At 42.0% G+C, this 18058-nt stretch overlaps 1 protein-coding gene and 1 long non-coding RNA gene across 3 annotated transcripts in view; one reads left to right on the forward strand and one right to left on the reverse strand.

Moving 5' to 3' along the window:
* Positions 1-14253, forward strand: LOC142827316 (uncharacterized). The gene is made up of 2 exons (XR_012901990.1): positions 1-10351; positions 10407-14253. It is a non-coding gene; the product is annotated as an uncharacterized LOC142827316 (long non-coding RNA).
* NFE2L3 (NFE2 like bZIP transcription factor 3) overlaps positions 10350-18058 on the reverse strand; it is a 19661-nt gene continuing 11952 nt past the window's right edge. Inside the window, exons 2-5 of one of the 2 annotated variants that reach the window (XM_075922181.1) lie at positions 17548-17718; positions 16142-16231; positions 15297-15404; positions 10350-11695 (exon numbers count right to left, since the gene is read on the reverse strand). In XM_075922181.1, the coding sequence (XP_075778296.1) occupies positions 10487-11695; positions 15297-15404; positions 16142-16231; positions 17548-17718 (1578 nt within the window). In that variant the 3' untranslated portion in view covers positions 10350-10486. The remainder of the gene's footprint in view (positions 11696-15296; positions 15405-16141; positions 16232-17547; positions 17719-18058) is intronic. The other variant, XM_075922180.1, reaches the window with a different exon arrangement.

Genomic DNA, 18058 nt, shown 5'->3' on the forward strand with positions numbered 1-18058 from the left:
GCCCCAGGCAGAGTTGCTCTGCCCAGGGCTTCCTGGAATCAGCTGCTGATCAGTTTCAGCAGCAGCTGACTTGGGGACGCCTGGGGTTCTTAAGTTGATTCTGTATGTAAGCCAGAACTGGCGGTCAGTTTCAGCAGTGTCTGAATCTGGACCCCAGTTCCGGCTTACATACAGATTCAACTTAAGAACAAACCTACAGTCCCTATCTTGTACGTAACCCGGGGACTGCCTGTACTGAGTTTAAAACTAAGTTCAGAGCTAGTATATTTAGCTTGTATTTAGTAATAGACATTCTTATGTTACACTGCTACAGGAAAATGTAAATGTTCTGAAGCTTCAGTATAAAATTCTTCTTGTAAAACAGTAGCAAACCTGAATTACACATTTAATCTAGCTGTTTTCTCCCATACAGCCCCTAGTCATTATCCTAGAGCCAGACCTAATATGCTTTCTAACTACTCAGCAGGCTCTCCTGCTTGGACATGTAATATGATTTGAACTATGATCAATTTACAAAAGTGGGTTTACACTTAGCAGTTCAGTATTGCAGCTTGGTGGGTTATGGTGCAAATTGGAAGAATAACACTTGGGGAGGAATTTTTATGCATTCCAATGGGGAGGAATTCTTGTGCCTTTTTCCATTTGTTATTTTGACTCCCTATTTTCTATTCATTTTAATAAAACAGGTGGTACTTCATTGTCCGTATTTAGCAAAGGTGAAAGCATAATCTCCTCCCCCCCTCCTGTTTCTGGGAAGCCACTCCACCGTCCTTCCCAATAAGGAAGTATGGGTTGGGGAGATACAAAAGGGAGGAAGCATTGTTCTAAAGCAGTGGAAAGCTTCAATGTTACTAGATTTTTAAGATGTCTTACTACAGCATACTGCTTTTTTGTTTATTTAGGGACACGTTCTTAATCTAGAAAAGCTGCATTTGTGTGTTTAATGGTGAATTTACTGGAAAATTATGGTCTTTAGTCAACATGGATTCTAGTAATTCTGAATGTCCTGTAACGTGTAGTTGTTGCTCGTCATTAAATTTCTTGTCTTCCTTCCTCCTCCCCCCCCTTCAAGCTAATATGAAACCAGTTTTGCAGAGTACATACTTTTAAAAGGTTCTTTGCCATTTAAGATATTTGCTATGTCTCATTAAAAGTCTTCATTTTCAGGGTAGAGGTGTCTTACTGTGGGTGCCTGCAGGCCAATAACGGGCTAAAGGGAAGCAAACTCCTCAGTTGTGCAGGACTAGGGCATGATAGACTGATTAAAATTACAATTGATGCAGAGCCTGCCCATGGGGCACAAAATTTGTGACAAGATGCCCCCCCCCCCCCCCGTCCTCTGATATGAGTGGGATTCTTCAGTTTCTCCACTCACCTCTTAAAGCAGTGGTTTGTGTGGTCTGTGGATCCAATATTAATCCATGACAGTCTCACAGTTGAGTTGGGCCATGGGGTTTCAACAGGAAGCCTGGGCTGGTGCTCCAGCTCTGCTTTTCATGTGAAGTTGAAGCACCAGCACTGGCTTCCCAGTGGGTATAAGCCTCATTGCCTGTATCTGGCTTGTAGGGAGAGCATCTCCACAAGCTTATGGTCCCACTCTCTCTGGCAGGGGGAATGTTAGTGCATGAAACAGCTTGCCTAGAGGATTTCTTCACCTCTCCTATTGGATGGAATCCTAGCCAATGGGAACAGTGAGGAGTAATTCCTGGGACTAGCAGGATGCATGCTCCTGCACCTTCCCTCCCTGAGCACTGACTGTCCTGGCCTGACCTCTGCCCTCCAACCCTTTCCTGCACCTGTTTTGTCATGGGTGGTCACTGGTGCTATGCAGAAAGGTGGGTTGAACAGAGAGTGGCTCAAATTTTTTAGCTTGTAGCCCAATCTTCAAGGGTGATATTTAGAATGCAGAAACCTTGACCAATATCCTCTGCCCTACACATTGGTTGGTTGAGCACCAGCACAAGGGACTGTTGTGGAGTTGGTCTGGGCTGTTGGAAAAGATCAGCTGGAAGTTCTCAAGCTATTGACTTTTTATGTGTAATCTCATTGATCCATAGGCTGAAGGTTTTGTGACTATTTCAGCCAAAGAGTTGAACTAGCAACCCTAACTTTGACCAGAATGCAGGGTTGGAGATTTCAATTTTTGCCTGTAAAGGGTGAGTGAGTAGGAAATTTGCTGCATAGTTCATGTCTAGCCATACATAACGTACCTAGGGTTACTGGCTCTCTGGTTTGAGATCCTGACAATTCTGGTCAGTTCTGTGGTTATACAGCAGGAGCCTTACCTATTTTAACCCCATGTGACTCTTGGAAAGAGCCCCCAGTCTCTGTGCTCCCTAACTGCATGGAGGAGGGATATTAAATTGCAGGTAATTGAATAGTTGATGCATTTTGCATCAACTAAGCAAGAGGGTGTGTCTGCCTTTGAAGTGTAGAGAAAGCCTTAGGGCTGTTACTACACTTAAAAGGCAAAAGCACCACGTGGAGCCAAGGGTCAGCTGGGACCCACTGATCCTGGGCTCCACATGGTGGTGCCACTTTAAATGACAGGCAGGGCTTGATGCTGGCCTCCTGTGGTTGCATTTCCAAGCAGCAGCACTGTATGAGCCTGGGGTAAGGCTCCAGGCTCCACATGGCACTGCTGCTTTGAAGTACCTCCTCCCTTCCCCCTCTTTCTGAGAGGAGGGGGAAACAACTAGTCTTTCACATCCCTACCATAGTGCCTGTCTGCCCCTATGCTAGCTCCACAGCTCACTGTTAGATGGCAACTGACCCATTAGGGGCTAAAAGAACTAACTGTTCATGGAGTGAGGTTAGCAAGCATCAGCCCAGCATGGAATGCCCTCTAGCCTACCCAGATTCCTTGCACACCAAACCCCTCATCCTGCCAGCCAACCCCAGAGGCTGCACCCACAGCTAGAAGCCTCAACCCCTTGCACCCCAGTTTCCTGCCCCAGCCTGGAGAAAGTAGGCACTGGAGGGAGAGGGGTGGGGTGTGTGTGTGTGTGTGTGTGTGGTGGGTTATGGTTGCAGGGCAAGGGTGCTCAATTCTGTATAACCAAGTTGGTAAATCCACGTGGGGCATAGTGGGATCTTATCTTACACCTCAAAAGGGACAATGTGAAATTTGAAGTGTCAGTGTTTCCCTCTGAGGCTAGGCTAATATTGTGGTAACCTAGTGATTGATGAGGAAAGGAGGAGATTGGATGTGAATGCAATGAAGAGAGCAGGTGCCCCCTAAACTTTGTTTTTAACATGTGAAGCAAAGGTGCTGTGAGTAGAGGCACTTCCATTCCCAGGTGTACTGGAACTCGATTTTTATAGTGACACACAAGCACCATGGGACTTGGAATGCTCCCCCACAACATACTTTCATTCCACCAAAAAAGTGTCACTATCAACCAGTGCTTCTCAAACTTTTGTATTTGTGACCTTTCATACAGCAAGCCTCTGAGTATGACTGACACTTCCCCCATCAAAAACTTTATAGTCAACTATTATAAATGTTGGCTATGTCTATATTGCAGTGCCATGGAGTCCTGAAATAGCTATCCTGTGTCTTAACAGTAAGTCTGTTTCAAAAGATAATGGGCTCACTAGTCTGACATCCCTGTAAACTACATTCCACAAGAAGCAAGGGATGTTTCAGAATAGTCAATTTTGAAATTGATTCAAAATGATCTATGCAATTTGTGTTGCTCAAATGGCGTAGCTTATTTCAAGCTATCAGTGCAGTGTACATGGCACCTCTGGACCTCTTGAAGGGTCATACTCCATTCAAGAACTCCTGCTGGAAACTGAAGCCAAAGCACAACATAGGGAAATGAAATTTGACTAGAGCTGAAATTTAAGAAAAAGGTGAAGATTAACCTCTTACTAAAGTAGTACAGGTGGTCAGCATTTTATTTCTCAGCTCAATGCTTATGTGAAATAAGCCATATTGGAAACTGATTCAATGCTGTTTAAATACAAGTCTCTATCTAATGGTAGCTGTGAACTAATCTAGATTAGTATGGTCATTTGAAAGCTGTTTCTACAAAGTGGTCATAGATTCCATGTCTTCCCTCACCGTTCGAACTATGTAACTCTACCAGCCTGTTCCCAACTCGGTATGTCTACACAGTGTTTTGTCAGAAAAACTGCCATTTTTCCAACAAAACTTGAGTTATGTCCACACCGCAATCGCATTCTTCTGAAAGTAAATGGAAAGAAGAGGGGTTTTTCCAGTGTTGGAAATCCTTTTTCTATGAGGAGGAAGCCTTTTTCCGAAAGAGCTCTTTTGGAAAAAGGCGTGTGTGGATGGGGAAGAGGGAGTTCTTTCGAAAAGAGGAAAAAGCATAGGTGCCCTGGTGGCCACTCTGTCCAAAGTAATCACAGCTTAAATGAGAGCGTGCATCCATTCCGTGTGGACGCTGTCTTTCAAAAAAGCATTTTGCTTTATGTGCTTTGTGTGTGGACTTGCTCTTTTTGGAAGAAGGTTGTGTATGGTAGATTTTTTTTTAAATCTATTCCGAAAAAGCTCTTCCAAAAGAAGACTGCAGTCTAGATGTAGCCTCACTCTGATAGCTGCTGTCTCTAGTGCCCATCTTTGCTGCCTCATTTGTTTACTTCTGCAACAACTCTTGCCATTTTCCATAAAACTCCTAGGTATAGAATACCTGCCAGTCTCATTTGGTGAGCAATTAAAGTCTCTCTCTTGTGTCTACAGGTAAATTCAACTTAATTCTGTTTAGGCATGTTCATAACTTATAAGCTGCCTGATCCTACTGAAATTGCTGTGTCCTCTCTGGTGTTTATTACTCTTATTTCTATGTCTGTTCTAAAACTAGATTGTAAGCTCTTTGGGGCAGGACCCATTTGTTTGTTCTGTAAACTGGGAGCTATAAAACTGTTCTACATAAAAAAAAAATCTTCAAATAGCATAATGCAAAAGTATAGTTTACTATATTCATTAGATGTGCATATGTATTATATAATTGGGACAATGAGATGCCATTGTGAACAAAATGGAGCCTTATGCTATTGCAGTGAAACCCAGTGGGGAAGTTCCAGTCTTTTTATGCACGTTCACAAAGTGATGTCTGCTTTTAATAAACTATATTCTGAATTAGCAGTGGTCTTCAGTGAGTACTTCTTGAAAAGCCATCAAAAGGAAGTCAAGGAAAAAAGGGTTTTGTAAAGTAGTCCTACAGTGTGGGGGGTTTTCCCATCTACATGTTGTTACCAGTAACTAAGGAGAAGCTGTACACTCTTGCTTTGACTCTTTCATCTGAAATTAGTAATCTTCCTCTGCAACCTCTACCAGCTTAATTCAGCAGACAGGCTTCACAACCTGAGTAAGTTGTAAACTGGCTTCCTTTCTCACTCATCCTTTGCCTGCTTGCTGTCCCCATCTCCATGAAATAAGTACAACTTCTAAGGGCCAGCCAGATCAAAACCACTAGATTGTAGGTACTACAGGTAATTCTTTTAAAAGAGAAATCAAGCGATAATGAATTTAGCAAAGTATTCATGAGGTTGCTATTTCTGTTTTGTAGTTAGTTTGGCATTAACCTTTTTGTCATACTATTCTAGTGGATTATACTAGGGAAAAGTTAATGGCTCAGTGAAAGTGTTTGAAGCTTAAAGTTTCATAGATGTGGTATGAAATTAAAAACCTTTAGAGGCTTCAAATATGAGTTCGACTAGAATTTCAGGTTTTAAAGATCTAAAATGATGTGGGTCTGCATACAGCTGTTTTTAAACTGTACAGTATGCCAATTATGTTGCTGTTACTGTGATCAATGCCAGGGGTTAGCAAAGATTTAAATCTCCCTAGCATTCTTCACTCCATTGTTTTGCCTTCAAGAATGGATCATATCTTAACAATACTATCAGATGCGGAACAGGACTTGGCTAATAAGTCACCTTTTTGAGAAACAGAAAATACAGGCAGTCCCTGGGTTACGTACAAGATAGGGACTGTAGGTTTGTTCTTAAGTTGAATTTGTATGTAAGTCGGAAATGGTACATACTGTAGGGGAAACTCTAGCCAAACATTTCTCCAGAGCTCAGTTTTATTCTGCCACACCTCCCTTCCCTCAGTCCTTTATTCTCAAGCTGAGGTGTCTGCTGAGAAAAGCCGCTCCGCGTCTCCCTGGTCTGCTGGGGGGCGCGCTAGCTTCGTGTCTCCCTGGTCTGCTGGGGGGAAGCAGCTAGTGCGGGGCTGCCTCACCCCGTTTGTAAGTAGGGATCCAATGTAAGTTGGATCCATGTAACCCGGGGACTGCCTGTACTTAAAACAGGTCTCTTCCTCTATATATCTTTGATTATCACTTAAAGATCTGACATTAGATTCTTAAGGCTTGTCTACACTACCACTTTACTGTAACTTTCTCATTCTTGGATGAGAAACTCCTTCCTCCTCCCTCCCCCCTCCCCCCCCAGCTTAGCAAGACAGGACTGTAAAAGGCCAGTGTACATTGGTTTCCAGTACTGTTAGCTATTCCCCTCATGGAGATAGTTTGTCTAGAGCAGTGGTTCCCAATGTGTTGCCCGTGGGCACCATGGCACCTGCCAGACCATTTGTGTGCTTGCTGAGTGATTGGGGCTGGCCCTGCCCCCAGGTGCGCAGCACATGGGCGGTGCCGGCCCCTGGGCATGTGGTAGTTAGGTGGCCCTGCCCCAGATGAGCGGTGCGAGGGCTGTGCCAGCCCCAGGGCTTAGTGTATAGGCAGCGCTGACCTGGGTGCACAGCACATGGGCGCTGCTGGCTCCAGGTGCACAGCACATGGGTGGTGGTGGCCCTGCCCCTGGGATCACGGGACATTAGCTGTTCTGACCCCGGTCATGCGGTGTATGGGCGGCACCACCCTGGAGCGTGCAGCACAGATGTGGCGCCAGCCCTGGGAGTGCGGCACGTGTGGCCCCAAAAGGTTGGACCACTGGTCTAGAGTTCTGGGAGGGCTCTCTCCCAGTGCAGGTTACATGACCATGCTGCTACATTAAAGTGCTGGCGCAGCTACACATTTATTTATTAAGGCTTTGGCTACATTTACAAGTCAATATAGATTGATGTGCAGCCTCTTAGAATACATAAATTAGCCATTTACTTTTTCAGTGCTTCCCTTCACCAACTAAGCTGCAAAGTGCAAAATATTTGGTAAGGTCACTGACAAACTCCTATTACAAATGGCTGTCAGACTTCCAAAGCCCCCCCTGTAAATGAAACATTACTGCCTAGTCTTTTTGCTTTTTAGTTTTGCAGTGCCTATGAATCTTTCCATGATTAACAGGTACAAAGGCTTACACAGATGTAGAATTAAGTGAATTGTCCTACTAACACATGAATAATCTTTGCAGAATAGGCTTTACTTTGCAACTCAACTGTTTAAAGTAAAAAAATTTAGTGACTTGATTTTAAAAAAGGCAGCTCAGCCTAAAAATATATAGACGGCTAGCTATGGAGTTCTTAGAAGTGATCTACTGAACAGGAAAATTTCAGAAAACTTCAACTGACAAAGTGTTCTCCATGTAGCTTATGTGCTCAAGGAGAGGTGACAGTTGTGCACTAAAAGAACTTGGGATATATACAGGAAAAAAATCTTTAGCTGTATAAATACAATGTGACTGAAATGTTGTACAGGAACAGACTATTACCACATCACAGAGAAAGTTTTGTATTCTGAGGAAAGCATGTGGTTTTACAAAACATGTCTTGATACAAAGCTGTGACTAATTTCTGTAAATGTTAAGTGCAGCAAATTTAACCATGTAGATTCACACCATGATAGGCATTGATTGATTTATATATTGATTATAACAAATTAATGAGGTAAGAATGAATAAGAGTGGATGCGGTATGGTTGTGGAGTAGACAGAAGAGGCAAAGAGGCAAAACATCAGGAGACCCGATTGCGCAAAGTGACTATGGGACAAACATGGAAAAAAAGCATGACTAAGAGTAACTCTTGTGTGCTACCCAGAGAAAAGTCTGATGCAGCAGTTTCGGAGGAAAGTTTTACATAGCAGTTTCTCAGTGAATCATCAACAGAGCTACTGCTTAGAAGTGTATAAAGGTCCTTCGCGCCAGGGTATCAGTGAGGATGAATCAACAGATGCTGAGGCAGCGCATGCATGGCCATATCTCCAGCCTCTTCCAGCTACTATTAGGGTTGGCCACCTGATAAGGACGCTTGTGTGAGTGCTTGAAAAGGGGAATAGAATATATTGCAATTACATGCAAGCAATCTTAACCTCTTTGTTGATATATAAATACGGAATAAAACTAATAAGAATACTATCATTGTGCCCTCAATCCTTCAGCTCTAAGATCTCTGGAGTGGTCTGATCACCCACACCCAGAGGGACAGACTTATAACAGCATCTCTCATCTTATTTCTCTTTGAAACAAGTCATTTTGGCTTTTCCTTTTACATGTTTGGTACAGCACTGTTGAGTTATTAAACAGTGCTGCTATTGTGTAGTTGTACCCTCAGGGAGCATGGGATCAGCAGGCCCCAGCTGACCCCAGGCTCCACACGGCACTGTTGATTTGAAACACCCTGCCTCAATATTTCAAAGATGCAGTGTCGCACAGCTGATCCTGGGCTCAGCTATGCAGTGCTGCTGCTTTGAAGGTACCCCCTCTACCCTCCCCTTTGCTGCCTCTGATAGAGGCAGCAAGGGGAGGAGGGGCGGGGAGGGGAATCGACTAGGCGACTGACTGTCCGATAAGCATTTGCTTATCGGATAGTCTACTAATCCTTAACATCCTTAATGTATACCATTTGAGACTGTGCTACATGTATGTGTGTCTGTTTTTCTTGGATACCAGATGGTCACATAGCTGCATTCTGTTTCAGATACTTACACTTCAGAACTTACCCCAAAATTGTTACCTTTTATCTCAGCATTACATATTTGTATAACAAAATATAAAAGTGACCCATTATGAATAAGGATGCCTTTTGCACACTTCATGGCACAAATACATCTCCATGTTAGTTAAACCTAGAATGTCTTCACTCTAAACAATTTAGCTGGTCACAGCATGATCATAAGTCAAGTAAAATATTACAGTTGATTTTACCTATGTGGTTTGAGACACATTCTTGGCAAATCTGACTTTAAAAATTCTGTTTAAAAACAAATTAATTGTGCTTACAAAAGATTAATTTAAAACAACCAAGAAAGTGTTTTTTCTTTAGAGAAAAGGCAAGTTATCTAGAATGAAAACCTACCTGTCAGAGGAAATGCCTGATTCACCATTGTAGTTTTTCACTTTTGCACAGAAAAGTCAATGGTGTTACACAGACATAAGTGTAATGTGGTATTGAAACAGGTACAAACTATTTCAATATGTAATTAGAGGAAATGACAAGTATAAAATTAATGAGCAATCCAAGTTTGCTTGAGTATGAGGGTACGTCTACACTGCAGACTAAAGTCAAATTAAGATACACAACTTCAGCTACGTTAACTGCCTGCGTAGCTAAAGTCGAAGTACCTTAATTCTACTTTTGGTGCTGTCTACACAGCAAGAAGTTGAAGGAAGAACACACTTCCCTTTCTCCTTGTGAAATTAGTGTTACAAAGAAGCCCATTATTTCAAAGTAAACATGAGTTATTTTGAAATAAATGTGCAGTGTGGAGTGTGTGTGTGTGTGTGGGCGCGTGCATGTACATACACTTATGGGGGAGAGGAAACGTCTGAATAGCCTTCAGGGCCTCTTCAGAAAACAAAGGAAAGAAGCATTGTTTTACACAAGTGCAAAAAGTATACTTTACATCCACAGAAATAGGAAAAATACATAAAACCACAAGGAATTTAAGCCAAACTTTTATGAATCTAAGTCTCTTGCTTTTTAAAAAACTCTGCCACTGCTAGCAGACTAAATCAAAATTTAAGGTCACTTTATCTGCCAAGAGTCATGAATTTAGGGAGGAAAATACATTTTTCCCTCCATTTGCAACCAGTGTCAATTTTGTACTTTTTTTGGCATTCATTCTACAAAATATGGTTCCTAGTTCCAGTTATGACAACATTTACATACCCTCTATCTGGTCCCTACAACCCTTTTTCCATATAGTTCTATAAGTGCAGTATTGCAAATACTGTTGTGCAAACTAATTTAAAGGCAATAAATTCACACTAAGTAGAAATGCTTCTTCCACTGATGGCCTGGTATCCTCTAGTAACTCTACCTTTTGTTACATCTCAGCAGTTCAATCGGACTAGCAGCTTTTTACCGTTGTAGCTTCTAATGGTTGACAATTTACTATATTTACATAAACCATTCCAATAATTAAAGATGCAAGCCATCTGCATAAATCTCATATTACACTTTGGGTCATTTTTCTTTTTTAAAAGGTCCATATGCATTCTTGGCCTCCAGCATTTTTGGGTCATTTTTCTTTTTTAAAAGGTCCATATGCATTCTTGGCCATTTATGCCACTATCTTCAATCTCACTCTGTCAGAATGAATCCTAAATAATTTAGCAATTTTAATATTTTTGTTTCTGTCCTTTTTGGTTATCTTGTTTCTGTTCTGATGTGACCAGTCTCTTGGGTATTATCAAAATGCGGCCATTATTATTGCAATGAAGAGCATAGTGGCTTGGATTAACAGGTCTGCCCTGGTCGTCCCTTAACCTACTGAAAATTACATGATAAAGATCATTTAGCTTTTGCTTCATACGGCTAATCGATTTACTGCACTGAGATTTCTGCTTCTTAAGTCTTTCTTTTTGGGCTTGAAGATTACACACATCATCTTCCAAGTTCAGGATCACATCTAGTTTACGTTTGCGGCAGTTCTGAGCAGCAACCTTGTTTTTTCCTCTTCGCCTTATGTCACGCATAAGCGATATTTGAGTATCTGACAGATAGAACTTTGATAACATGTTGCTGAATGCCTCAACAGGCGCGCAGACAATTTCGTCTACAGAAAATGGAATTCTCAGGGCTCTCACGCGGCGTTCATCAGGGCTCAGATATTTATTTGTGCTATTGAGGCACCTGCCCTTTACTCTTTCTGATTTCTCAGAGGATGAAGGATAATGCTCAGAAGTGGATGCTAATTCATTTGACAGATGATTGTAAGTGTGATTATGAAGAATATGTTGAAGTGTGGTTTCCCCACAATAGTTTGAATCACGTTGATAGCCCAATTGGCAGTGTTTACTATGCTCTGGGTAATGACCCCCTACAGCTCCTATGTCCTCGTGTGAAGTATATTCTGTATCACTGCTATATCCAACAGCACCTTCATTGCAAGTTGAAACAGATGATGAATTTGAATTGTTTGAAGAGGCTCTGCTGTGGCTTGAGTTTAAAGAAAGTCCAGAATCTGAGTCCGGTTCTTCAAAGAGCTGAGAGACTTCCATCTGCTCAAAACCTTCTTCTAGTGCTAAGGCCATTAGATTTATCTCATCAAATATGTTTTCATCAAGATCTGAAAGAATATCGTGGTTTGTTAGGTTCCTAATGTCAACAGATGGAAATAACCCCAAATTAGTCCCATTAAGCAAGGATTCAGAATTTGTGTTGCTAGAATTTAACTGCAGAAAGGACTCTTGTTGCCGTACATTCCTTATTTCTGGGTTTGCCCAAGTGCTGTGGTTTGATCTCAGTAACATTGCTTCATGGAGGCTGACATCATGGCTAATCGCGTGGGTCAAATTTACACTGTACTGAGAGGAGGAGGAATTTTCCTAAAGAAAAAAATATACAGAATCAGGTAACTTTTCAAATTAAATACTTTTAATTTCCTCAGCTATATACATGCACATTTTTTTCCTTCACTATTATCCATACTAGTAGAATCCATAACAGCCCTAAACTTTGTTACCTGTTGTAGAAGAACTATTTCCTACTTGTACACAGATCCTATCTAATTTACCATTGTAGAATTTTCCACAGATGTCATCCTTTAAGAATTGTGCTAAAAAAATTGAGATTAAAAACCATGTGTGATGGGGTGTGCACATCCTGCACTGTAGCAGAAGGGTTAAAACCCTGTGGGTAGAGGAAGTCCTGCCCCCCTCTCCCAGAGTGGGAATGCTCCAAGTGTTGGGGCAGTATAAAAGACAACACAGCAGCTTTGTCTGGGCTGGCCAGCAAGGGAGAAAGATCTCCAGCAGGAGCTACTGAGCTGCAGCCACCAGTGACTCAGATAGCAGGAACCAGAGCGCCAGGAGACTGATGCGACACAAATCCTGCAGAGTCCTAGGGAGATGATGCTGCCAGGAAACTAGAAGATCCGGCTGCTACGTAGGATGCTAACCCAGCTGAAGCGGTAAGAAGTAACCCAGGGAGGGTGCAGGAGTGGCCTCTCCCACACAGGTATCCTCAGTGTGATTTGGCTGGATTCCCTGCTGAGGGAGTGGCAGACTGTTCTGGTGCTCATACAGCCTTGGGTTGGGAGCTGGAGGAGCAGGGAGGGCCCAGGTCCCCCTTCTAGGGTACTAGCCCCAACCCTGGAGACTCTGGCCCTTAGGTCTCACTGCCCTGAACAAAGGGCTGTATACTGACTATTAGGCCATGTGAACCTGAGCCAAAGTCTGTCTAGAGACTCAGGTTGGTAAGGTATCCTTCCCTGTGCACGGAACTGCTTACAGATTCTAGATTAGGGAAAGATGAGGGAATGGTAGAGACGGCCAGCTACCTCATGGCCAATCTGGCAGCGTCCTAATCTGGAAGAGGCTCCCACTTGAGACAGGGAGTGCATATGCTGCCACACCATGTGTTTAGCCCCCCATCATTGTGAAACTAACAAAAACATGAGCAGCAGAGTGCAACCAATACTAGCGATGTTAAATTTAGTTTAATCGACTAGTCAAAATGTGGGGGAGACGCAGTGGGGTTAACTCCTCGCCCAGGCATGCTCTTAATACATTTAAAAGGCTGAAACACAGTATGGGGGACCCCGTGTGAGCTGATTACCGGCTTGTGCCAGGTCACCTCTGCTGCTCTTCTGCTTTTTAAATGTATTAAGAGCTAGCAGGATAGAATGGTGCAGCATCTGAGAATGGGCGAGAGCATGTCTGTTGTTCTGCCTCTCATGCCTCCTGCAGAGACAGTGCTGGGGGGGAGGGGGGAAGAAGAGAACCGGCTTTTAAGCTGGCTCCCCCCCCTTGCAAGGGGCAGGGGGAGAAGCGACTAGTTGCTTACATCCCTAACCAACTGTGAGAGTACCACATTCAGCATAATGGCTTGATAAATTGTCCTGTTTAGTTTTAAATTGTCCTTTAGCTATTTTACTGATCATTCTAGAAGACATGTCTAGTCAACTGGTGTCTTTCTGTCCCTGGTGATCGATACCCTAAAGAGCCTAGCCAGCATGACAAGCCACACCAAAAAGCCATAGTTAAGTTACTGTGTCCTTACTGGTGCTATATTGACGTGTGTTGCTAGGACTGCTTGGAGTCTGGAGGCCTGTCACATCGCTCTTTGTGTTTTAGCAAGCTAGGTTACCCTGATTCTTCCCTACTGAATGGTGGGAGAACAAATATGACCTTCTGAGTACCTGGGGTGAGTTGTGAGAAGGTACTGAAGGACTACCAACATTCTATTAGTTTAACTTGTGTCCTCCCTGCGAAACAGGCAAGGTACCAGTTTGAGTGAAAACATCATTTGGATTTTAGCCTATACATCAGGATGAACAGCTCAAGTCAGATGGGTGTGTGGGTGGACTGGAAAGGTATTGGGGCAACAATGAAGTTACAGCTCAGATTAACTATGCAGTGTGAAGACATCTTTAAATTGCCTTCCATCACATCCACTAAAACCTCCAACTGTCCTCTTTCCTATCGTCAAAACCTCCAGTTCACTATCTCCATCAACACCTTCAAAATTTTATATTTATATACACATACACACACGTATTTATATATAAAACTTCTCAAATTTCCAGCTAACAGAAAATACAGGGAACCAAAATTGAATTACTCATTTTCATACTGAATTGGTTATTAATATTTTATCTTTCACATAAATGAAGGTGCTACATAACTTCCAATTTTCAAAAGCTAGAGTTCCAAAGAATCCAGGGACCTTGTCATAGCAGTTAGGTCCACACTGTTGCAGGGTACACAGGCTTTGGTTATGTGTCATAGCTTTTAACAATACAAAATAATTACAAAAATTGCAATGTCATGTTTGTTGACTTAGAGTCCAACTCTCACTGTAGAATAGATGGTTTGATTTTTATCAAATCCAAGTTCAAAAAATAAATAGTCTTAAGACTAACTGAAAGCTTGTCACTTTAAAATACATAGGTTTTTTTGTTTAAGTATGTGCCCCTGGATAATTATATCATTTTAAACTCCATTTTCTTACTTTTTTTGGGGGGGAGGACCCTTGCTGTGCAAAAGACCCAGGCAAACAGGGAAAAGACCACACTGCACCCTCACTGCACACAATTAAATATTAAACGCAAAATTAAAAAAAATATTTCCCCCTTTTAATCTTTTTGTTTCCTGCCAAATATTGGTAAGATTCATGGAACATTAGACACTAAATATACTTTCAAATGTAAAGTATGTTTGAGAATTTAGATAAACTCTGATTCCTTTACAGATTAATTTATATACAATGCTTGATTGTGAATACATCATGGTACATAAATATAACACTTTTAATAAAACATTAAATAGGATTTCTAAAGCATAAATTATTGGCTTAGAAATAGGGAGAGACCGTTTTATCTAATAATGAGGTTTTAATATTTTGCAGGCTCACCATCTGTTGTTCACAGATTATTTGATCTGTTTGCATTCTGAAGTTATGATTGTCCCAATATTTTGCACATTGTAAGGGCTGTTTTTTGCTTTCAGTTACGTAACTGCAACCACCTTTGCAAACAGTGGGATTTACAAACACATAACACAGCAAAATTAGACCTACAATCGGTCCAGTTACAAAACCAAGTTTGGAGCTAGAAAGCTGGATTTGAAACAGAAAAGTATTATGAATAAAGTAACAAGCATATAACTGGTCATCTCTACCAGAAAAGAAAATTATTAGGTAATGAAGTTCTGTCTAATGGCTATTTATGGAGATAGTAGGAAGGATATGTTTGTCAATTGACATATGCCTGTGTTCATCATCTGGATGGAGCCAGCAATATTCTCCACCTCACGAACTATGAAGTGTATAGCAAGGTGTCCTCACAATTAAATGCTACATAGTTTCATTTATAAATGAAACTATCAGACGGCAGTTCAGTAAGCAAATAATCTCAGATGCACTTTCAGACGTTTGTGTATTTTTAGAAGAACAATATATATACACAAAGTTCTCTACTACACTTACCTGTAATTCAGGTGATAAAAGAAAGTCCTGCCATATATCTTCTACAGCATTATCCTGTGCTAGCCCTGCTGTAGACAGGGAGGTAGAACTGGTGTTTTCAATTATGCCCTTAAAAGAAACATGGACATTTTTTCAAGATCTGTTGCTTTAAAAAAAAAATGTTAGAAATGAATAGGCCCCCAGTGACTAAATACAGACTGTGATGATACTGTCAACATTTGGTAATAAACTGGAAAAAGCATGAGTATCCTCTTTTATATAGATATTTTCTGGGGTGCTGGGAAGAAGTGAAATTTAGACAGTTTTCAAGTAATAAATTATGTAATTTAACGAATTCCGGAAGCAGATAATGACTATACTAAAAGGTAACCATCAGACAGCTTTTTACAATAATGTTCAGATAAATTACTGAACTGATTTGGTGACATGCTCTCTGCTTATTCTTTAATTAAATGGTCTCTCTCAGGGTTGGGCACTAAGGCGATGCTGCACCTGGTGAACCACCGCTGCTATATTTACCTGCATCTCCGCAGGTATCGGACAATCGCAGCTCTCACTGGCAGCCAATCGCCATTCCCAGCCAATGGGAGCAGTGGGAAGCGGCGCAGAGTGGAACACCACTTCCTGCCACTCGCATTTGCCAGGAATGCTGATCTGCAGCCAGTTAGAGTTGCAATCGCCCAATACCTGCAAAAAGACAGATAAATATAGCAGTGGAGGCCCACCAGGAACTAACCCTGACAGACTGGATCCAGCCCACAGGCCAGTATTTGCCTATCTCTGAGCTAGTCCAATTATCCTACTGTATCAGTTATAATCCATTGCTAATACATCTGTGACTTCACATTTCCCTCTAGTGCATTTTCTGTCTGTGAGGACAGGAGCAGTAAATAGTCCTCCAAGAGGGGAGAGGAATCAATGGAATTTCTGTTGCTCTGTAGTGGAGGAAACAGAAACATTTTGAAAAGTGCAGTTTTTTTAGACACCAACAAGGAGTGAAGTAAGGGCTATGGGAGATGGGAACACAACCCCTTCTCTGCTAAACAAAGAGAGAGAGAGAGAGAGAGCTCCTTCTCACCACTTTTTCCTCCCACTCTTGTTCCGGTTGGCTCTAGCCATTGGATAGAGATGAGTACAAGTCAGCTAATGCAGATTCAATAGGCTTGTAATTTTGAGCAAGAGTATGGGTTAGGGTTTTCCATATTGCATTCTCAGCTTTCTATCTCATCCCCACCATCGAGCAGATGGCACACTAGCAGTTAGTGGCATTTCTAGTTGACATTTTAGGTGGAACACTGTAATCCCATTAAAATTTAAGGTATCCCTCAATCCCCTGATGTGGCTGACAGAAGTACAAAAGGTGTATTTGCTGCTGCTTTAAAACAGTGCAACACAGGCTGATGCCCTGGACCTTTTGCCCCTGCATGGATCCTTCAACTGGAAAAGGAAATGCTAAAAAGGGCAAAATGATCCCACAACTAAAAGCATCACACTTGACCCACAAATGGAGCAACTGTGTTTCCTCTTTGATGACGCTGCACCCACTACCCTTCACGTTTGAAGCCTCGAAGTACAGTGAAGGTTGAAAACAGTCTGGGTAGTGACTGGCAGGACTGCGGGCAAGAAAACTGGAAATTAAATTCTCAGGAGCAACCTTTTATTACAGATTGCAGAGAGACAGGCCAAAAGTGCCCTACTGATTTTCAATCCATGCTTTAGTGTAACTGTAGACTGTACCAACCATAATGTAATCCCCCTCCCCCTTCAACCTACAACAATGCTTGGATATTGGCAACCAAGTCTTCCAAAATGTAATCTTCTAAGGACCTAGGGACCAATCCTACATTAAACACTAATCCTGTGGGTATAAAACTCCATCTATCATTACCTAAACCACAGTAAAGTGAAATCAGCATCATTTAGCATCCTTGTCTCAAATTGATGTGCTTAACTTTGAAACTGTAGAGAGGAAGTCTGCTGTCTTCAGAACTAGAGTAAATAGAATAGAATAAAAACTAATTTTAAGATGACTAATTTTGAAAGGATTAGGACGTTTCAAGGGGAAACCATATTTGTAAAAATAGCCTAAACTTTTGAGAAAGAGAATGGTAATGTCGTATTTACAGAGTATCATCCAGACATTGCCATTTTACTAATAGCATTCACAGAATGAATGACAGTAGGACAGCTACAATAAACCATGTACCCCAGGTCTGAGAGTTGTGTGGGTTTTTTCTATCATTACACTTACCTCTGTGCTAGAATCTATATTTTCTGTCTCTTCCCCCTCATTTTCAGCCTTTTTTTCATTCTCTTCATCATTCACTTGCTTTATCTTCTCCTCTTGTGATTCTGATTGTTCACTTCCTTTACGCAGAAAACAGCAATCCAAAACTTCCAGACCAGTTTTCAAATCTGTGTCCTAAAGTGTCAGAAACAAAAGTGTATTAACACCAAACATAATCTTTAAATATATATCCCTATTTAGTTCAGCCATATTATATCATTTCCAGTGAAACATATCTGATGTGTGTGCGCACACACGAACATACGTGCACCCCTCCTGCCCCCATGTTTCCCAGGCCTGGAATAGGGGCAGTAGTGAGTGGTGCAGAGACCTCCTGTGGGGGCATCCCCAGGAGCTGAGGGGAGGGGCACAAGGAGGCCTCCCAGCAGGGCTCCCCAAGCCTAGGCAGGAGGGAAGAGGCTGTGCAGGCCTGCTGGCAAGGCCACACAGGACAGCCTGGCCATGCTGGGGGGAG

The sequence above is a fragment of the Pelodiscus sinensis genome, chromosome 2, assembly GCF_049634645.1.
Source record: "Pelodiscus sinensis isolate JC-2024 chromosome 2, ASM4963464v1, whole genome shotgun sequence".
Taxonomy (NCBI): Eukaryota; Metazoa; Chordata; order Testudines; family Trionychidae; genus Pelodiscus; species Pelodiscus sinensis.